Genomic DNA, 21,656 nt, shown 5'->3' on the forward strand with positions numbered 1-21,656 from the left:
GTACGGGTCAGTCCTCTGCGGTGAGGACTCCACCCCCACCCCCCCCATTCCCCCTGCACGACTGGCCCGGCTGCGGTCAAGGAGTAGTCGACGACTCGCTGCAGCCCACCACAGTATTCTCAAATTACGGTTGCTTCACAGCCTCACAGTGCTGCCAGATTGCACTGAGGCACCACCACTGCCGCAGTCCGTTCGGGCCACCAATGTGGGCCGATAGTGTCATATAAATTGGTTGCAATGTCAAAATTGCCCGGTCGGCGATGCTAGTAGAGGCAGTCGCGCTGACTAGCTTAAACTTAGTGTTTGCGCAGCCGGGCCGACCCGCCAATTTTTCAATTACACACAAGTGTCTGTCAGGTCCTGGCTGTCTCGGAAGTAGAAATTGGCAATTGTGCATATGGCCCACTCGTCATGTGACAAGAACAGTCACAGAGAATCGGAATGCCCCGGCACGGAGCCGGTGGGTCAATTAACTTATTTTGTTACACTGTAGCTTCAGCCTGCCTAAGCCAGTCCAGAGCGCGCCCTTAATACTGGCGCAAGGAGCATGGATCGCATGCTGCAGTCAAGCTTTCTGACAAAGGTGCTAACAGAGCTCCAGCATGACAGATGAGGAGGTGCTATAAATGTGCGACTTTGCATTTCAGTGCGGTGATGCGGACCACCACACTGAAATGGGTCAGTCTAACGCCTGAAGCGTGGTACTTGGCAGGACTGCTGGTGGAAACAGATCGTCAAGAAGTACAAGCTCCCTCCTATTCAAGCTGCAAAAATTAGAGAAAAAGAAGACATCCAATCAATCCTTATCCGGAACTGCTCTCAGATTCTGGAAAGCTCTCCCTCCAGAGATTAGATGCAACCCTGAGAAAATTCTTTGAGGAAATTCAAAATGTTCTCGAATATTTTCTACTGGCCCACTATGCTTCAAGATTCAATGGTGGAAAAAAGGATATCAAAATGACAGCCATGCAACAGAGCAGGCAGACATCACAGAACGATGGCCAGAAGATCAAAATGTCGCCAATGTCCAGGCAAAAAAACTAAAGAAAACGAGCATTACAAATACAATGCAGGAACAAAACAATGGGAGGCGGAATAATGATGCACAATGTGTGAATTCAGAAAAGACAGGCAGTGGCAAAACTACGTCTTTGCAATCCTGTCCCTCAGAGCACAAACTGATCTCAATATTCTTTGAGCATGCCACTGTATCTTTTGTCAGAGGTGACATGACCGAGGTTGAAGTCTTCAGAGTAGAGTGGCCTCAGTCTGCTCAAATGGAGTATTGCCCATCATCTTTCCACAACTAATATTCCTGAATCGAACGATCCCTCATCTGCCCCAGTGGATAGGCAAGAGTGGAAAATACAGAGTTGCCAATTCAGTTTAAAAAGTGCTCAATCATTGACTGCAAACAACTGATAATATGGTCACAGTAACAAATAGTTTACCTGTCGGTGTAGTTTTGCAGCTTGAAGATCTTTCTGGATTCACTATGCGGTGCATTATTCCGCGGTCTAGTGGTTGGGTCCAGAATAGTAGTCTTTTCTTTTCTTTTTTTTTTTTTTAGCCCAGGTGGGCGTCGACGTCCCACCTTTTGGTATCCTTCCTGTGACGTCGGCATGCTTCCTGCGGATGCTCCCACCCTGGGGCGCCATCTTCGGATTCTTTTACGTTTGTGTTTTGTTTCCTAATTCTATGGCAATGTTTTTATCTTTTCTCTTTTAGCGCTGTTTTCCTTGAAGTTCTATGAAGTCCTTTAAAAAAAAAATATATATATATATATATATATATATATATATATATTTTAGTTTACCACCTACTTTCTCCAGCCTCATCTTTCTGGTGGAGGTGGGTGGGTTCGCTAGTGAATCCAGAAAGATCTTCAAGCTGCAAAACTACACCGACAGGTAAGAAACTATTCGTTTAGCAGCGTGAATCTTTCTGGATTCACTATGCTGTGCATAGACTTCGTAGCAGTTTGTTGTTATTGTGGCAGCTGGGTGGAAGATGAGCTTGTGTTCTTGAATATGTGCTGGTCCCACTTGTGCTTCTTTGTTCATTTGTATGTCCACACAGTAGTGTTTCGTAAACGTGTGCACAGAAGCCCATGTTGCTGCCAGGCATATGTCCAGAATGGGAGTATTTGCCAAGAAGGCTATTGTTGCTCCCTTCTTTCTTGTTGAATGGGCCCTTGGCCCCTCTACTAGTTCTTGTCCAGCTTGTTTATGGCAGAATTGTATAGTTTGCGCGATCCATCGTGCAATTGTCCTTTAGTAACAGCTTTTCCCATGAAACTTTCAGCAAAGGAGACAGAAAACTGTTTTGTTTTCCTGTGATCTTTAGTTCTTTCTATGTAATGTATGACTGCACGTCTCGCATCCAGAGTGTGCAGTGCCCTTTCTGCTTTTGTTGTTGGTTTCTGAAAGAAACTTGGTATTTGGATCGTTTGGTTTATGTGGAACTTGGACACCACCTTTGGCATAAAGTGTGGGTCCGTTCTCATCACCACCCTATAGTTGTGAATTTGTATGTAGGGTTCCTGTAGTGTTAACGCCTGCAGCTCGCTTACTCTGCGTAGCGAGGGGATTGCCACTAGGAATGCTGTTTTTAACGTTAGCATCTGTAGTGAGGCTTTATGCATTGGTTCGAAAGGTGCCTTCATGAGTTCTGTCAGCACTACATTGAGGTTCCATGCCGGTGCTGGTAACCTTTTAGGTGGTGCGATCCTTTTTGCACCTTCCAAGAATCTTTTTACAATCATAGAAGTAAAAAAGCTTTTGCCTGTTTCCCCTCTAGTCAAGGCGACAATGGCTGCTAGGTGTACCCTTAGCGATGTTGAGCTCATGTTTGTCTAGAGCAGGTGTGTGAGGTACTTAAGGACTGTAGAGTCTCTTGTCATCTTGTTGTGCAGACCCTCCTTTTTGCACCATAATGTGAACCTCTTCCATTTGGCCACGTAGCACTTACGTGTGCTTGGTCTTCTTGCCTCTCGAAGTACCCTCAGTGTGCTCTCAGGTAGCTTTAGGTGTGCGAACTCTATGTCCTCAGGAGCCAGGCTGCTAGGCTGAGACTTTCCGGCTCTGGATGCAACACCTCTCCGTTTTGCATGGAGAGTAGGTCTTTCCTCCTCCCAAATTTGTGTGGTGCACTCTTGTGTCATTTCCATAATCTGTGAGTACCAGGTTTGTCTGGCCCACTGGGGTGCAACCAGTATGAGGGTCATGCTGCTTGTCCTGCACTTGCTGAGTACCCTGTGAATCAGGGGAATCGGCGGAAAAGCGTAGGCAAATGTCTTTGACGAGCTTATCCATAGGGCATTCCCCAGGGACCCCTCCCCTGGTTGTCTCGATGCGAAGTGTTGGCATTTTGCATTCTGGCGTGTTGCAAACAGGTCTATTGACGGTGTTCCCCACCTGTTGAACAGTCTCCTTGTTTCTTGAGCATTCAGCTCCCACTCATGCGAGGCCGATGTCTGTCTGCTGAGCCAGTCCGTTTCCACGTTGTCCTTTCCTGGCAGATGTATCGCCAGTAGATCTATTTTTAATGGTATTGCCCATTTCCATATTTCTTGCGCTAGCTCTGACAGTGGTGCCGATTGTGTTCCTCCCTGTTTGTTTATGTAGAACATCGTAGTTGTGTTTGTCCGTCTGGATCAGCACTGTTTGATTGTACAACTTCGTCTGGAAGGCTTTCATAGCTAGGAGAACGGTCTTTAGTTCTAGGTAATTGATGTGTCTTATGGCATCTGCTTGTGTCCACAAGCCCCTCACGCGTAGTTTTTCCATGTGTGCTCCCTATCCCTTCTGGGATGCGTCCGTGGTGATGGTCACCGTTGATGTTGGTGGTGTTAGAAGTTTCCCTTGTGTTATGTTTCCTTTGTCCCACCATGATATCTCCTCTTGCACTGCGTGCGTTACAACCACTAGGTCCTCCCAAAACCCCGTCGCTTGTGACCATTGGTCCTGCAGCCAGTCCTGGAGTGGTCTCATGTGTAGTCGGACATTGGTATTATGTGGATGCATAAGGCCATCATGCCCATCATCTTGCTCACCGTCGTCACGGTCAGAGCTTGCCCCTTCTGGTAGAGGCGCGTCTCCTTCAACAGTGCCGTCGTTCTCTTCTCGCTGGGGAACACCTTCCTCTGAACGGTGTCGATTTGTGCTCCCAGAAATATCTTGACTTGTTGAGGTTTTATGGAGGATTTCTTCCAGTGAATGTAGAAACCTAGGGCTATTAGTGTGTCTGTCACTCTCTGAGCGTGCTGTTTGCACGTGTTGTATGACTTTGCCTTTATGAGCCAATCGTCTAGGTAAGGGTATATGTGTATCCCCTCCCTCCTTAAGTGCGTTGCGACTGCTGCCAGACACTTTGTGAACACCCTTGGAGCTGATTTTAGTCCGAAGGCCAATGCCGTGAATTGATAGTGGTCTGAGTGGATTGCAAATCGTAGCAGATGCTTGTGCCGTCTGTTCATTGGGATGTGCAGGTAGGCATCCTTTAGGTCTATGCTGCCCATGAAGTCGCCTGTTTGGATCTGAGGGAGTACTTCTTGCAGGGATGTCATTTTGAATTTTTGTGTCTTTATGAATTTGTTGAGGAACCTTAGGTCCAGGATAGGTCTCATTGTTCCGTCTACTTTGGGTACTAGGAAGTACGTAGAGTACACCCCCTTGTTCCTTGCCATGGGAGGTACAGGCTCGATAGCCTCCTTTAGTAGCAGTTCCTCTGCTTCCCTCTGAAGAAGCTCTAGTTCCTTCTTTGCTAGTGCTCTTTTCTTTGGTCTTCTGCTTGGTGGTGTTTTTTCTAACTCTATGCAGTACCCGTACTGTATTGTGTTGATGATCCATTTGTCCGTTGTAATTTTTCTCCACTCTTGGAGGAAGAGTCGTAATCTTCCTCCCACTGGTGTTACGTGGTCGCGGTCTTTCGGTGCGTGAGACTCCTGTTTTTTGTTTTTGTGCTCCACCCTTGGAGTTTTTTGTAGGGTGTGCACTGTCAATGTGGCCGAGTCACTTGGAGGTGGTTTGCTGACCACCCCTCCTGGTGTTTCCACGTCCACTCGCTCTCCCATGAAAGGACTGGCCCCTATGTTGATATTGCCATTGCTGTTTTTGATGGCCATGTTGTGTATGGGTGTCGCCTTTGTGGGAAAGTTGGAAGGACTGATGCGACATTCCCGGCTGGTTCCCCCCTCTCCCGTGTGGTCTCCTTGAGGGGGTCCCTCTCTTTGCTCCCCTGAATTGCAAGGCCCCCATGGATCTTGCGGTGTCATCATCCTTTTTGAGCTGTGAGAGCTTGTCGTCTACTATTGGACGAACAGTGTCTCACCCTTGAACGGAGTGTTCAGGATGTTTTGCTGCACCTCCGGTTTAAAGCCTGATATTCTGAGCCAGGCTTGTCTTCTTTCCGTGATGCCCAGCATCATAAGCCTGCTGGCCGTGTCTGCCCCGTCCAGTGCAGTTTTTAGGCAAGAGTTTGCCAAGTTCTTCCCTTCCTCTACTAGGTGCGAAGCCCTTTGTTGGTGCTCCTGAGGGAGGTGTTTCACCAATTGCCCCAGTTCCTCCATGATCTGGTAATGGTGTCTGTTGAGTAGTGCATTTGAATTAGCCATGCACGAGTGCATAGCGGCATTCCTTTCGATTTTCCTTCCTGTTAGGTCCATCCTTCTGCTCTCTTTATCCGGGGGTGGACCCGAAGTTAGTTGGCACATTGGCCCTTCTTCTTGCTGTTGCCGTGATGATAGAGTCAGCAGCGACCTTCCCCTGTATGTAGGCTGGGTCCTTTGAGGAGTGCTTGTATTTTGTCTCCGTCCTTGGCGTGACGGGTTTACACGTAGCAGGTTCCTTGAATGCCTCTCTTCCTTGCCCCTTGATGCTTTCAAGCATTGGCAGGTACTGGCACCTAGCGTGCATTGGAAGTAGTGTCTCTACTAGGAAGTCCCCTTTCGGCACCACCTCTTCGAGCTTGACCCTGAACGCTGTAGCAGCGTTCTTGATGCATTCATTATAGAGCCCAATGTCGTCGGGTGGCGAGGGCCTGGCTGGATATGTGTCCACTCCCTCTTCAGGACTTTCGGCGTCGACGTCCTGCCACTCTACCTCCTCCGAGTATGTTGATTCTTGGTCCACTCTCGGTTCGTCATCTCTCTCCTCCTCGTAATAGGCATCATCATCTTCCTGATATGCCAGATCTTCCAAGATCTCCGACGCTTGTTCTACTTCGAAATCTTCCTCTTCGACCACCTGTACCTCTGGTGACTTTGGCCTCGAAGGAATTGTGTAAGATGTCATTTTTTCTTCGAAATCTTTCTTTCGCTGCAGGATGTTCTCCATCTCTGCCTCGAGTCTCCTTTCTTTCCATCTCCGCCGCCTGTTCGGCGTCGTGTGGTTGTGCCGGTCTCTTTAGCGCGCTAGATGGCGTTGAGATGGGTTTCGGCGTCGAGATGGGTTTCGGCGTCGAGATGGGTTTCGGCGTCGACGCGGGTTTCGGCGTCGACGCGGGTTTCGGCGTCTGGGCTGGTCTGGAGTCTTTCGTCGTAGACTTCGAAGATGTTTGCTTAGTCGAGCGCTCCTTTTCTTGGAGGCCTTTCGACGACTTTGGTTGGTCGCCGTCCTTCGGCGCCAGGGAGTCCTTCTGAGAGGATCCGCTGGGCCTGGATGTCGCTGCTGACGCCGAAGTTTTCGGCGTCGGCGCTTTCGGGGTCTTGCCCTCGTTTTTTCGAGAGTCTTGGGTAGACTGTCGAGAGTCTTTCGGGCCTTTTTGGGGCATCGATTCTCCTACCTTTTCAGTAGTCTTATTATTATCGGTCTCTGCGACCGTGTAGCCGATGTCTTCTTCGGCGACGTAATCCTCCTAGTCGGTCGAGAGTCCCAGGTCTCGAAGGGATGGAGGTAGGCCCTTGCCTTGCATGGCGTAGTTTGCAATCCTTTGCCTCTCTCTCACTCGAAGGGTCTTCGGGGTGAATGCGGAGCAGGCGTTGCAGTCTCTGCTTTCCTGGTCGATCGGCAGGCAGAGGTTACAGACTGGGTGTTGGTCCTTCTGCGCGTGCTTATGATGGCAGTTGCGGCAGAATTTGAATGGTGTGTTGTCCATGTCTTGCGTTCAGGGGGCCCCTTGATTGCGCATTCTCCTCTGGACGTCGAAGAATCTCGAAACTTCTCCCTTCTTCGTCGTTCTTTTGATGGTGTAGTCTTCCTTCGTCTTCTCCAATGTTTTTTCTCCAAAAACTCGAGTCTTGCTTCTTCTTTTCTCCCAATCCCTGGAGATCTCTCGGGAACGATCCAGACCCAACGGCGGAAAAAAGAATCTGAAGATGGCGCCCAAGGGTGGGAGCTTCCGCAGGAAGCATGCCGACGTCACAGGAAGGACACCAAAAGGTGGGACGTAGACGCCCACCTGGGCTACGGAAAAAAAAAAAAAACACAGACTACGATTCCGGACCCAACCACTAGACCGCGGAATAAACAACAGCATAGTGAATCCAGAAAGATTCACGCTGCAAAACCAAGGTACTGGCTAGGAAACTTGTGCGTCGACTTAAGACTGATCCGTGATTGGACTCCTCAGACGCTTGTGGCAAATGCAAGCCTGATCATAGGAGGCTTTTATGCGACATATGGGAATCAGTTGGCATTACTCGGGTGGGCCATCTTTTTGAAGTAGGTCATTTAAACCATTTTTCAACCTCAAATCTGAATCTGGCCTCAATCCGTCACAATGATGCGATACAACAGATAACACCATGCATCCATAGCCATTCCAACCACTATTGAAGACTTGCATAGAAAAATTGTGGAGATTCAAAAGGGGGTGTCTTGTTTAACCCGTTAACCGCGGCGGTAATTCCGCCGCGGTGCAGTCGTTTTCGTGCGGGCCGCATCGGCCATTGGCCGACGACAGCACTGGGGAGGTAGTGCTGCCGTCGGAAGGAAAGGGTTAAATGGGCTACTGACTGATCAAATATAGTCAACGCCTTCATGAAAGGGAAGCAATTCAATGAAAGCTCGGAAGAGGACACCAAACTGGTTTACAAATAGGAAATCTGCTAAAACACCCAGCTATCTCAAGTAATTGCTAAATAGACAGCTGCGTCGAGCCATTGCTATCTCAAGAAACTCACTAAGTCTACCAATAAATAAATTTATAGAATTTGAAAAATTAAAATCTTTCCAAATTTAGGCTACACAAAGCAGCACCAAAGGCAATGTGGAAACTAATACAAGTAAAGGCGCCATTGTAAAGTCCTATTATCAAACATGCCAACAGATGCGATTCAGGCGAAGACTCCCTTTTGTTGAAACCAATGTCTGCAGTCTGCCTTAATAGAAGTCAATCAGGGAAATGAATTCACCCGAATTTTTTATTCTCAAAATCTCCCACGTTCCTGCTCTGAAACGTTGGCATGTATGGATCCTTATGACACACTATGCAGTGCAGTTGTTTTATATGGTAAGTAAATATAACAAAAGGAGGGAGGGAGAGAGACAAGTGGATTCAGTCTCCCCTGGTAATTCGTTTAAACAAAATGGAATCCACTCAGGTGGTAGTGATCCCTAAAGTGATGGGTTTTGACAGCTGTTACAGTTGCCACAAGGGTGGTGGCCATGTACTCCTTGTAACAGTACCAGCCGAGGACATAATAAATAATTTTTTCCTACGAGCCAGGTATTTTTTAACCTTCACTTTTTCACCTCACTACTCACACTCACTACTCACACTCCTTCCCTCACACACACAAACACATAGTTCACTATCAGTGCTCCTACGTATCCGTAAGTCGTAGCACGCCGCATCCCGTAGAGGGGTGCGAAGGCCCCGATGATGAAGCATGACACCAAGGGGCCTGTTGGTGTCTGAGGGGCATTTACTACCACCTTCTGAGTTGTTTTATATGGGGCAGGCCAGACTTTTTAATGGGAAGATTTGAGGGGTGGTATTACACAATCATTATATGCATTTTTTGCCTAGCTGTTTCAGGCACCAGCAGCCAATCTTAGACTTTGAGAGGTTTTTTTCTTAGTACAGATAACAGTAAATGGTAAGTGGTGCAAGACTCAGCACTTAATACTAACAATTTCAGTTACCACCTACTGTTACTATAACATGGCTGTATGCCAGCCAGCCACCCCCACCACTCCAATACACACCAAACTGTCAGTGGTAGCTTTCATTTGTTAAGTATTATTTTTCATTTGAAGCAATATTGAGAAAACAGAATACATAATGGGTCATCTATTTTTGCAATTGTTACTTTTGAATTCATAAATACTACTGCATAGCAGAACAAACATAGTCTAGCTCTTCTAGGCAAGGGTGCTTCATAATAGGAATACATTTTGTATGGAAGGGGGATTACGTATTCTTAAACTGATTAAAGCAAAAAACATCTTTTATCATATTCGTATTATCAAACCATTGGAGAGATGAACAAAAGTATATATTGCAAGAAATGTTTTTCCGACGATTACTGAAATAGATGAACCAATCGGCATAAATACTTGGAAATTCAGTTAATTACGTATGTTAGGGAGTGCTAATGACCTACACACATTTTAGGTCGAGACTACGAGAGAGCAAGCTGTCCGACTGAAAAAGACTTACTGTGGAGTTTAAGAGCTTAGGGGGCTTACAGCCAGCACATTGCTTCCGACTGGTGGGCTTTAGTGTCACTCACTTGCCAATTGTTTTTTTCAGTGGCTTTCCTTGTACATGTTTGGTCTGCCCCTCTCCAGGATCATAGCATTTGTACCAACCTTTGACTTGAATGACAAGTATCCTTCCACTGCTCACTTATAGAGAATTGCTTTTTTTCTTTTTGTTAAAGCACTAAATGAGAGCATGTATTTTCCATCTCTATCATGTGCTTATCCATCTCCCATATGTCGCCACTTCACTTTGTAATTCTGTCTCCCAAATGTTGCAAGCTCTCCGTCGTGTGCTCCTTCCTGCCAAACTAACCCTCCAACAAGTTCCTTGTTGCTTTATCAGTGGTGTGCTTCTCCCCGTCCCATGTGGCTCTCCCTTGTGTGTGCTTTTCCTCTCTACTCGCCACATGCCCCATTGCTTCTACGACACTTTACTGTGTGTTTTTCCCCCCATTTTATTTATATTTGGGGGTAGAGGTGGCCAATTTGCTGCCGGCACATCCACCTTAAGAGTAGTGCTTTCGCACTACTTTTAGTACAATTGTTTTAGCTTACCAATCTAATGTGAGGGGATACACTGTTACTTGCAGAGACGGACTATATAAAGGTCATCCAAGATGACTGCCGGTGGTATAATAGTCAGTTTATCATACTTTGCTGCACCGGTGAGTTATAAGTGACACATTTGTGTATTGGCGCGTCTGTAGGTATCAGGTGGATTGTTTGAGAGTTGAAGGTAGTTGTCTATGGCTTTACGGATTACAGGTTTCATTGGTATTATGGTTTCAGGGGTTCCAATCTGGGGCAGGAGATCGGTTTTGTTCTTCTCTGGTTACAGGCCACCGGTAAAGATTTTGTTATTAGGATTGCCCAGAGGAGTGTAAGGTTAGTCCAAACCTGCAGTGGGAAGTCAGCAGTGGTGGTTCATAATTTGGGCAGTTTGAGGGTTTGCCTGGAACTGGTCATACTCTTGTGTCAGACTTGGGAGGGTTCAGAGCAAAGTGTTCTTCTCTGGCTTCTGTTTGCTAGGAAGAGCCAGCGCTTTATTTTCTTCCTTCGGTTCAGATGGTGTTCCATACATCACATATGGTAAAGGGAGTTCCAGAGGATACAGTTATGCTGGCCACACTACAACTATTATAGCAGAAACTAATATCAATGCAAAGATCAGTCCCCTGCCCCTGATGGTATTAAAGGGCCCATACAAAAATATCTCGTGGCTAATAGGAAGAACATCTGCACCCACGTCTCAATTATATATTGCGAAGGGCCAGTTTATGTCCAACAGTCATCTGCAAGTATATTGTGTATCTTCTACATCACTGAAGACAAAGCTAAAGGCTTCAGAATAAAGAAACTCAAATAAAATAGTTCAACTAATGTGTGACTAAATGCGAATAACTTAGACTTACCTTTCGAAGAATATCTTCTGCTAACGTGAGGAATGCCTTCTCAATGTTTACGTTTGCTTTTGCGCTAGTCTCGAAAAACCTAATCCCATGCTCCCTGGCAATCTAAAAGAAATAACATGATTTTTCATCAGCGATCATCAAAATCCATTTCAAGATAACATGCTTTTTATTTCTACACAAAGTACAAAGATAAAATAAAAAGGCTGCATTTCTAAACACAGAATGGGCAAAGCCATTAGAAATATTCACTTCTGCAAAAAATGGCATTTGTACAAGGTGTTACCCCAGTTTTTCGGACCTCATGATTTTTACCCATTGCAGTTTATCTTGACAATACATACTTTTCAAACGCTACAGCGTCTTCAATATCACCAGTGTATGATGCAGTGATTGAGACTTCAGACACTGGCTTTCTGATATTCACACCTTCCATTTTATGTGGAGATTATCTTCAACTGCGAGAACCAGTAATCCACCACCGTTTTTAGATTCCAAGCGGTTTCCCGCTCTGTGTGAAAGCACCCACCTCGATTTCTTTATCCGTACGGCTCTGCCGTGAGGGGAACGGCTTACCCTGTGTTGGCTGATATGGGAGCGACCGGTCAGCGAGGCATTCCAGCGAGGCATTCCGATGCCGTGAGGGGAACGGCCCCTGGAAACTACAACCCCCCAGAATCCCTTGCGAGGCGCAGGACACCGACGCTGTAACTGCGACGACCTGCAGCAACAAAAGCGATCCTGCCCCACGCAACGCGGGGACGGCGCCCGGGACAAGGGTGGGCCCGTCTTCGACAAGAGAAGGCAGGGCAGGGCCCCCCCTCTAACACCGGGAATACAACACAAGGACAAAAGGTACTGTTTGGCCATTGAAGGGGCTTGTGGACTGTAAACAGGGAACATTGACCCTCTGACTGAATTGTTCTTCTGCCGGTGTGTGACCATGGGTTTTAATCTGTGGAAGAGTTATTTGACACCATAAATTTGGCGCAAAATGGGAAAAAGGAAGTCCATGGAGGGGGGAGCGCCAACTTTATTAGCTAATAAAGGGAAAAAAGCAAAAAAGGTGCCGCACGCTGCCACTAATTGCGTCCTTACAAGAATTGAAGCCATTGTTAATGAGTGTGAAGATGTTCTAGTTGGGAACACTAGTAGTAATCTAGTGGAAAATATTGATACTCTTTCCAAGGTCTTAAAGCATTCTCGGAAAAAGGTGACCCCTGCCATTTTTAGTAAGAAAACATCACCTAATCTACCCACTTGTGAAGTGCATAGCTCTCTAGAAGGCTCTGTGGAGATATTTACCTTGACGGAAACCCCCAATAAGATACTAGAGCATTCCAATCAAGTGGCCCTGCAGGGGGTACAAACAGAGAGGTATTACTTGCTCAAACAGATTTGCTGTTTTAGAAGGAATTTTAGGCGATTTAACAGCAGACTCAGTGCATGGAAATAGGGAATCAGAGACCCCTAATGATGGCCCTTTAGCATGTACCAAATGCACCCTTTCTAATAAGGTATTATTGCAGAAAGTTGAAAATCTTGAAAGGGATTTGGCCTCCGTAATAAAAGATGATGGAGGAATTAATACTGAAAGTGGACTTGTCTAGGGTCACAGATCCCCAGTCATCAACATCTTCCCAAGGGGCTATAGCAATCAGGGGATTCCCATCTACTAAATTAATTGCAGGAGAGAGTTCATCCTCGAGGGGGATCATGGCTCAAGGCCTCTTAGCACATTTATTCCATCACGGCATACTAGTGCTAGCTCATATGCAGAAATCATTAAATTACGGGGAGAGAGAGACAAGTGCACAAGTCCGCACCCTGTGGGCAATAGAAGCCCCCCCCCCCCCTCCCCAGTTAGAGAAAGACAGAGTGTGAGAGACGTCCCCGGCATGCCATCGAATAGCACCTCCCTTAGAAATCCAGCGACAATAGTGTAGATGACCAAGGTCCCTAAACTCAGCAGTAATTCTGGCCATGAAAGTAGCGAATCAATTCATAATAAAGCAATCCACTGGCTGCGTCATGTGAGGGGTTGAAGGTCAATCATTAGGGAAGATATGATTAGGGTAAAAAGGATTTCCTTGTTTAGCTCCTATACAGATTGTATTGAGTTGCAACTAAACAACCTAGTAATTGCAGAGAATCTATTAGCCCTTGAGTTCCGTATCTCCCCCCCTAAGCATTCGGATATCCAAATTAGACGCTTGACACTCTGGTCCATAGACAGGGAACGGGACGAATCTGCCCTTAATAGAATAGATTGACTATTTGAGGCCAACCACCTGTATTGCCCTCTAGAACTACAAGATATGGGAGAGCAAGGCCGCACTCCATGTGCAAATAAATTAACTTTAAGATCCCATAGCGGGGAAGGGAAGGGACAGATTAATCATGGTACTGCAGCAATAGAGGTTACAAACTCTAGGGTGATTCAGCTCCTCTCCTGGAACATAGCAAGTCTCCAAAAAAAACTGGCCATCCCGGAATGGAATGAATTCATCGACAAGTATGAAGTCTGCCTGTTCCAGGAGACTTGGAGCATGACTCCCCTACATAAGTCAGGGTACACCACCTTTTTCATCCCCGCCACAAGCACAGGGAAGGGCCGGCCATCGGGGGGTCTTCACATATGGGTTAATATTGCATTGAATTGGGCTATCAACATGGATAATTCACCTTTGGAGGACATTTTACATCTGACAATCAAAGGTCCTCATAATGGTAATAACGTGGAGCTATTCAATGTGTAAGCAAGAGGGTCTGCGGGAGCCCAAGTCTCACCTACCATAGCAACCTTGGAGATGGAACTAGCTGGCATCCCCCTCCTTGCTAACATCGTGGCAGGAGATCTAAACTGTACATATGAACCCCTAAGTGGGGAAGACTTCCTGGGAACTAATGATGACGATGTTAAACAGGATATTCCCATTTTGACTCTGGCCCCAATTAGGAAATGGTCACCTAGGGCGATCCAAATCAATGCTCTAACATTAGAATACAACTTGCGAGCATTGAATGGTAGGACACGCACTGATTCAAGAGGGGCCAATACTTATAATAGGCTTTGTTGTCCATCGCGCATAGATTAAATATTGCTCGACACCCGTCTTTGGGGCAATCTATTGGACATGGAGGTAAAGCAGTCCCAGGATAGCGATCACAACCCCCTATTTATGAAAATTAGGTGGGAAATCACCGAAAAGTCGTCTAATGCCCCGCTATTACAAACAAATGAGGTAGTCCCATCTAATTGTAATCGCAGACTGAAATGGCATAAGGTAGCAAGCCAGGAGGATAAATTATCCAGTATTAGGGAGCTCATAGAGCAGAAGAGTATAGAGCTGGAATTGTTTATTACAGCCCAGGAAAAAATGCAGGATTTGCATCTGAATATATTTTATAAAAATGCAATAGTGAAGCTGGGATCGTTTTTTTATTATTAAGAAGTCCAAAATGCATAAAAATAAACCAGTAAAATCTAGTAATCTCTGGTACACAGCTTTGTGCAGAGAAAAGAGGAAGGCATTAACCATAGCCCTCCGCAAAAAAGATGTGATATTAGTAAGACTAGCCAGAAAGGAGTACACCAAAACTATAGCCCTAGCGAAGCGGAATTGGGAGGAACACTGGCAGGAGCTCAAATCCGCGGCCCAAATGAAAGATTCAACTTTATTCTGGGAATTATAAACCCAACAGAAGGGGAGTGGACGTTCCGAGTTTAGAGTCCCTTGTTCGTGTCTACGGCCTTCGGAGCAGACTTCTTTGGGTCGACGTCCTTTACCATTTTCTTCGGCGCCCCGGCCTTCGGCTCGACACCCTTTAGCGACCTCACCGGGTCGATACACACTTCTGTTTCGTCGGTGCCGATGGTTCAGAAGCCTTCGATCCGACCAAAGTAATATGCACTTTCGGTTTCGATTTCATTTCTGGTGCTTTCGGTTGTGTAGACACCCATGCTTTCGGTTTCGATCGGTCAACCGACGGCTCTTTGGAAATGTCCGTAACCGGGCCTTGAGGCGAGGCTGTAGAACCAAGCGTTTGATCTCGGGTAAGGCCATGTGGCGATCCCTCGACCTGAGCCTTATCGAGTGTTTTTGTTTCGGCCCCCGTACCAACGGTTGGGCTTAGCTCCTCGCTCGAGCCATCTTCCACGGCCCGAAGGCCTCATCGTCGTCTCCTACCTAGTCGACGACTTCTTCATTATCGACCATTTCCACATCTGCGTCGTAACTTGAGTCGATCTCCGATGCGGGATCAGACAGGTTCTCTTGAACTTCTTGCTCGGCTCCCTCATCTTCCTCGGCATCAAAGATGTTCACAGGGTCAGGTGCCGTCTGCTGGGCCTCCTTCTGCTCTGCGAATTGTCTTCTTGGAGCGGAACCGAGAACAAGCCATACAGCTGGCTTCATCATGATCCGGAGACAGGCACCTGTTGCACACCGGGTGGACATCGATGTGGGGATACTTGGAGTTGCAGACGGGGCATCTTTTGAACTGGCTCCGTACCATGATGGATCGTCGATAAGGCCTCTGGCGTCGACCGGGCCTTGGTGCTGAAAAGCCACGCGGCTCTTCTTGACGTCCGGCTCGAGGATAGAGCCGGAACAAGTACTGGGCACCTATCGCAAAGACAATACCGACGATAACTAAAGGCCTTTTGGCCAAATGTCAAGTTTTTTTCGATTCCGAACTGGAGTTAACAAATAGACATCCGAACCAAATGGCGGAAAAAAACAATTTGAGGATGGAGTCGATGCCCATGCCCACTGTAGTCCAGGGGAGGAGCCACCTATCTCGTGATACTTTGAAGACTCTTCCAGGACAACAATATGCAATCATCCGGACCCAACACTAGGCGGTGATCTATGCACAGATATGAAATCAGCAGCCCACATGCCTCGAACCTGGAGTTACACGACAGAAACTACTCCTTCTGTAGTAGGGGATCTCTGTGTATAGTCATAATCTAGTGAAAAGAATGGCAAGCCCATCCCCACACCAAAGCGGCGGTGGAGAACCAAGAAATAACACTACTACTGTGCGAACAGATTTTGCAGCGAAGCCTGCCCAACCTGAGCGTCTGTCCTGGCATCAGTGTCCAGACAGTAATGCTTAGCAAAGGTATGGACCGACTTCCAAGTGGCCGCCTTGCAGATTTCTGCAATTGGAACATACGTAGCAAAGCAGTCGTGGCAGCTTTGCCCCTGGTGGTATGAGCCTTAGGTTTACCTCCTATGGTCTTATTATTAGCTTTTTGGTAACACAATTGTATACAGGACACAATCCACCTAGAAATGGACTTTTTGGAGGTAGTAAGACCGGTCCTGACTGATCCATAATTGATAAACAATTGGTCTGACCTACGAATATCTTTGGTTTTATCCAGATACAATTTCAACACCCTCCTAACATCCAGGGAATGCAAACACCTTTCCACTGGAGATGAAGGATTCTGAAAAAACGAAGGCAAAGTTATGGTCTGGTTGACATGAAAATCAGAAATAACCTTGGGAAGAAATTTAGGGTGAGTACCCATAACAACCTTAGCAGCATGAAATACAGTATAAGGTTCTTGGCAACACAGCGCCTGAATTTCACTCACCCTGCGGGCCGATGTAATGGCCACGAGGAACGCCGCCTTCCAGGACAGGTGCTGCAACAAAGCCTTATAAATAGGTTCAAAAGGCTCCTTCATTAATCTGAACAGCACCACATTCAATTCCCATGAAGGCGAAGGAAGCCGGACAGGAGGGAATACTTTCTTCAAGCCTTCCAAAAAATCTTTGATCACAGGGATCTGGAAGAAGGAAGTCTGTGAAGGGCATTTCCTGTAGGCAGTCAATGCATCGAGATGAACCTTAATGGAATGAAAATTAAGGCCAGACTGCGCCAAATGTAGAAGATAAGGAAGGATGACATCCTCCTTACACGTCGTAGGGTCATAGTTCCTGGACTTGCCCCAGATGCAGAATCTCTTCCACTTGTAAGCATAAGAAGTCCTAGTGGAAGGTCGCTTAGCCTCCTTCAGTATGTCCATACAATATTCGGGCAGATTCAAATGGCCCTATTGCACTATATCAGGAGCCATGCCGCCAAACTCAAAAACAAGAGGTTCGGGTGCACCATCTGTCCCCCGAACTTCGTGAAAAGGTCCGGCCTGCACGGCAACCGTATGTGAGGAAGGAGAGACCGGTGAAGCAGGTCCGTGAACCACCACTGTCTGGGCCATTCCGGGGCGATCAGTATCATCCGCGCCCTGGACCAGGACAGCTTGATGAGCACCGCCGGAATCAGGGGAATGGGTGGAAAAGCGTACAGAAAGCTGTTCGACTAGTCGATCCATAGGGCATTCCCCAACGTCCCCTGTTGGTAGTACCTGGAGGCGAAGTCTCGGCATGTGCTGTTTTCGGCGGTGGCAAACAGATCTACGTCTGGAGTCCCCCACCTTGCGAAGACTTCTCCTAGCACTTCGTCGTTTATGACCCATTCGTGGTTTTCCTGAATCAGTCTGCTCAGTGCGTCCGCCTGAACATTCTGCACACCTGGCAGATGGGTAGCCGTTCTAGTCAGTCCTCTGGCCAGAATCCAGTGCCAGATCGCCTGCGCCTCCTGCGACAGAGTGCGTGATCGAGCCCCCTGCTTGTTGAGGTAATACATCGTGGTCGTATTGTCCGTCTGTACAAGCAGAGAGTTGGTCTGAAAGGACGAATGAAAGACCTTCAGTGCCAAGTGAACAGCTCTGAGTTCCAGGAAATTGATGTGGTACGTGGACTCCAACGGAGACCACGTCCCTTGAATCTGTAAGTCTCCGGAGTGCGCCCCCCCAGCCGTGAAGAGACGCATCCGTCACGATCGTCTGTGCGGGAATGTCCTTGTGGAAGGGAACCCCTGAGGAGATTCTCCGCTGAACACCACCACTTCAGAGACTGAAGAGCATGCAGAGAAAGTCGTATCTTGTCGTCCCAAGAACCAGTCCTCTGATCCCACTCATCCTCCAAGCACTCCTGCAGTGGTCTCATGTGCAGCAGTGCGTGAGGAAGATACAAGAGGCCATCGACCCAAGTAGAGAAGACACCATCCTCACTGTTGTAGATGGAGCGGTCATAATAGCCTGAGCCTTCCGAAGGAGTGATAACCGTCGCTCCTCCGAAGGAGACACACTTGCTCACAGCGTATTGATGGAGGCTCCCAAGTACTGTATGCATTGGACCGGAGTCGGGACAGACTTGGACATGTTGATGTGCAACCCCAGCTTGTTCAGTAGAACGCACGTCTTCTGGAAGTGTGCTTGAGCTTCCGAGAAGGAGGCCTTGATCAACCAGTCGTCCAAGGACGGGTCGACAAACACCTTGATTTTCCGCAGGTGTGCCGCTACCACTGCCATGCACTTAGAGAACGTCCTGGGCGAAGACTTCAGCCCAAATGGCAGTACTGTGTATTTATGATTGGCGCCGACTTGGAATCGCAGGAACTTCCTGTGTTTCTGTGCAATGGGCACATGGAAGTACGCATCCTGTAGGTCTATAGCACAAAGCCAGTCTCCCTGCAGCAGCGGAGGGTAAATCTGCTGCAACAACAGCATGCAAAATTTCTCTGTGAATCCACTTGTTTGCTTGCCGCAAGTCCAGAATGGGCCTGAACTCGTTCTTGTCCTTCTTGCGGACCAGAAAGAACCGTGAGTACAGACCTCTTCCCCTTTGAGGCAGAGGTACGTCTTCTATAGCCCTTTTCCTTAATAGGATGTCGGCCTCTGCCTGGAGCTTGCGCAGCTGAAACTACGAGCTCACCGGCGGAATAGCTGGAGGCGGGCTGGTGAACTGAAGACTATATCCATTGCAAACAATATTCAGCACCCACTTGTCCTGAGTAATTTTTCTCCACTCTGCCAGAAAAAATTGAACGCTTCCCCCCACTGGAGTGGGTAACGGATGTAGGGGAAGTAAACACTCAGGGCCTAGACCCGGCCGGGCCTTTGGTTGCTGTTGCGGACTGTTGGCCTCCTCTGCCCCTCTGGAAGGGCTTCCGGAACTGCTGTTAAGGTCCGGAAGTCTGCCCTCGCCCTATGCCTGAAGCTCCGAACCGTTTTTTGAATGGGCGCCAGTTCTTCTCAGGCTTTTCTAACCCGACAGCCGCCAGGGTTTCGGCTTCTGCTTTCATACGGGCCATTTCATCGTCCGCATGCTTACAGAACAGGGTTTCCCCCGAGAAAGGCAGGTTGGCCACCCGCTGTTGCGCCTCCAGTTTGAGTGAGGTGAGGCGAAGCCAAGCATGACGCAGTTGATTGATGCCGCAGCAGTATCCGTGCGCCGCCAGAAGAGATACATCAGCCGCCGTACTGATGATCTGGTTGGACACCATCATCCCCTCACTTAATATCTCCAGAAAGTCCTCTTTCTTGTCACGAGGGAGGAGCTCAGCGTACTGCTGGAGGGACTCCCATAGGGCACGATCATATCGCCCCTGCAGAGCCCCGGCACTTGCAGCCTTCATGGTGGTAGACGCCATCCCACAGACCTTCCTGCCCGCCGAATCCAGCCAACGGCTGTCCTTATCAGGCGGTACTGTCGAAGGAGTGGTGGCGTGCTGCTTCTTAGCCGCTATTACAATAACGGAGTCTGGTGTTGGGTCCATTCGAAGAAAAGGCGGGTCAGATTATGGAGCCCAGTATTTCTTGATGAGCCTGGAGGGAGCTGCTTTCATCACCGCCGGAGTGAGAAACAACTCCTTGGCGGGCTCCTCCAATCCTGGTACCAACGGAAGCAGCGGTCGAGACAAATGCTTCTTGTGAAGCGTCTTGAAGATCACGGACGTTGTAGGTGTTGGCACAGTCATCGTGATCCCTAGCTTAGCCGCACCCCTCAGCAGCACTTGCTGAAAGGAGACGATATCGTCAACAGGCGAGACCCTCGTCCCTGGAGACTCCGCCAGCGTTGGTGAATAATCCCTGGTGGAAGAGCCTGTGCAGGATCTGGATCTGCGCCTCCTGTGGCTTCGTCTAGATAGAGATGATGGCCGGCCACGGCTCCGCGACCTCCCTCTCCAGCCCGAGCGGGAGCGCGATCTTCTCTTGCCGATCCGCAGGCCTCGCAGGAGCAGGCGATGTCGGCCTAGCCAGGACTCTTGGCTGAGGGGTCCCCTTAGGTGGCGTTGGATAACGTGGCAACGAGGCCGTCTTGGGTGGAGGCACCGGTGGAGGGACGGAGGGAAGAGGTGGTGGGAGTTGAGGCGGCGGTGACTGGCAAGGAGGCGGTCCACGAGGCGGTGGTGGAGGTGGAGGCGGGGTGGGGTTCCGCAGAGGCGGACCCTTCGGCAAAGGAGGAGGGGTAGGCATCCTAGGTTTAGTAGGCGTATACACCACTGAGTACACCGAGCCCGGTGACTTTGTCTTCTTCCTTGGAGACGATGGCGAACCAATCGGCGACCTTCTAGTGTCAGGACTCCTCCTGTGCTTCCTTGGCGTCAAAGAACGTTGCCTCGACGTCAAGGAACGTCTTCGACGTCGACCGGTGGCGCCTCCTAGACGGTGAGCACCTCAACTGCGAGCGCCTCCTTGACGGCGAGGATCCCCTAGACGCCGATCTTCTCCTTTTCGCCGACGGCGAACAGCGGTGTCGCCTCGACGGCGAGCGCTGACGCCGGGCCTTTTCCTGACGTCGATGACTTGACTAGGACGTAGACGATGTCGACGACGATGCTGTTGACGGAGGTCTGTTCCAGCTCCCTCGACGCCGAACGATGACGCTGTTTCTCCCCGGAGCCCTGGGGAGATGGGGAACAGACCGTTGTCATCCCCCCTCGACGCCGCAGACGACGCAATCGATGCTGGCGGAGTATGGGTGCGCTTGCTGGTCTTTCTGCCCCTGGGGAGCCCCCCAGAGGCCTCAGCATGGGCAGAAAAAGCATGCCCTGACCCACCTTGTGCCTTCTGACGTCTTTCCTCGAGGCCTTGGTGCCTGATCTTCATCCTCTCTCTCAGGGTCCTGGCAGAGAGGGTTTTGCAGATTTCACACTCCTCTGGGATGTGAGAAGAGGGGAGGCAGACGATGCACACTCCATGTGGGTCGGATTTGGCCTTTTTTCTATCACACTCTGGGCAATTGTCAAATAAGCCAGGCATTTTGACAATATAGAGAAGAAAAAAAGAGGCTTAAGTACTTAACCACAAGCACTACACACAAAAAAAGTGAAAAATCACCAAATAAACCCTTGAAAGGGAGAGCTCAATGCTCCAGGGTCCTGCTTGCAGGAGCCGGAAAAAAGAACTGAAAGTAAAAGGGACCTGCTGTGCATTCTGGGATACTGAGAGAGTTCTGGAAAGTTTTCTTAAAGGCACAGTTTGAGCCACATAATGGCAGCCTATCGGGCTTGTCTGTCCATAGCTTCCTCTCTATCATTCCAGAGGCTTTTGCTGGTAGAGGCAAGTTTCTCTGTGGAGGAAACTGAGCAGGCTGTGCTGTTTGTGTGGTTTTTTTGGTGGAATTTCTAGTTTAAGCACTGGACAGTGTAGCCTATGGATATAGGCTGAATTATCTGTCTTTAAATTCTGTCTTAAGTGTCTTTGCAGTTCTGCAATTTTTTGACAACTTAAGAG

General features: G+C 48.4%; 1 protein-coding gene across 2 annotated transcripts in view; it reads right to left on the bottom strand.

Annotated features, from left to right (window-relative positions):
• Nucleotides 1-21,656, bottom strand: part of RAB10 (RAB10, member RAS oncogene family) — a 274,345-nt gene that overhangs the window by 43,457 nt on the left and 209,232 nt on the right. For both annotated transcript variants that reach the window (XR_015296706.1, XM_086928101.1), the window contains exon 5: nucleotides 11,060-11,161. Coding sequence is in view for 1 of the 2 variants with exons in the window: in XM_086928101.1 (XP_086784227.1) it covers nucleotides 11,060-11,161 (102 nt within the window). In the remaining variant the exon portion in view is untranslated. The remainder of the gene's footprint in view (nucleotides 1-11,059; nucleotides 11,162-21,656) is intronic.

The sequence above is a fragment of the Lissotriton vulgaris genome, chromosome 6 (genome assembly GCF_964263255.1).
Source record: "Lissotriton vulgaris chromosome 6, aLisVul1.2, whole genome shotgun sequence".
Taxonomy (NCBI): Eukaryota; Metazoa; Chordata; class Amphibia; order Caudata; family Salamandridae; genus Lissotriton; species Lissotriton vulgaris.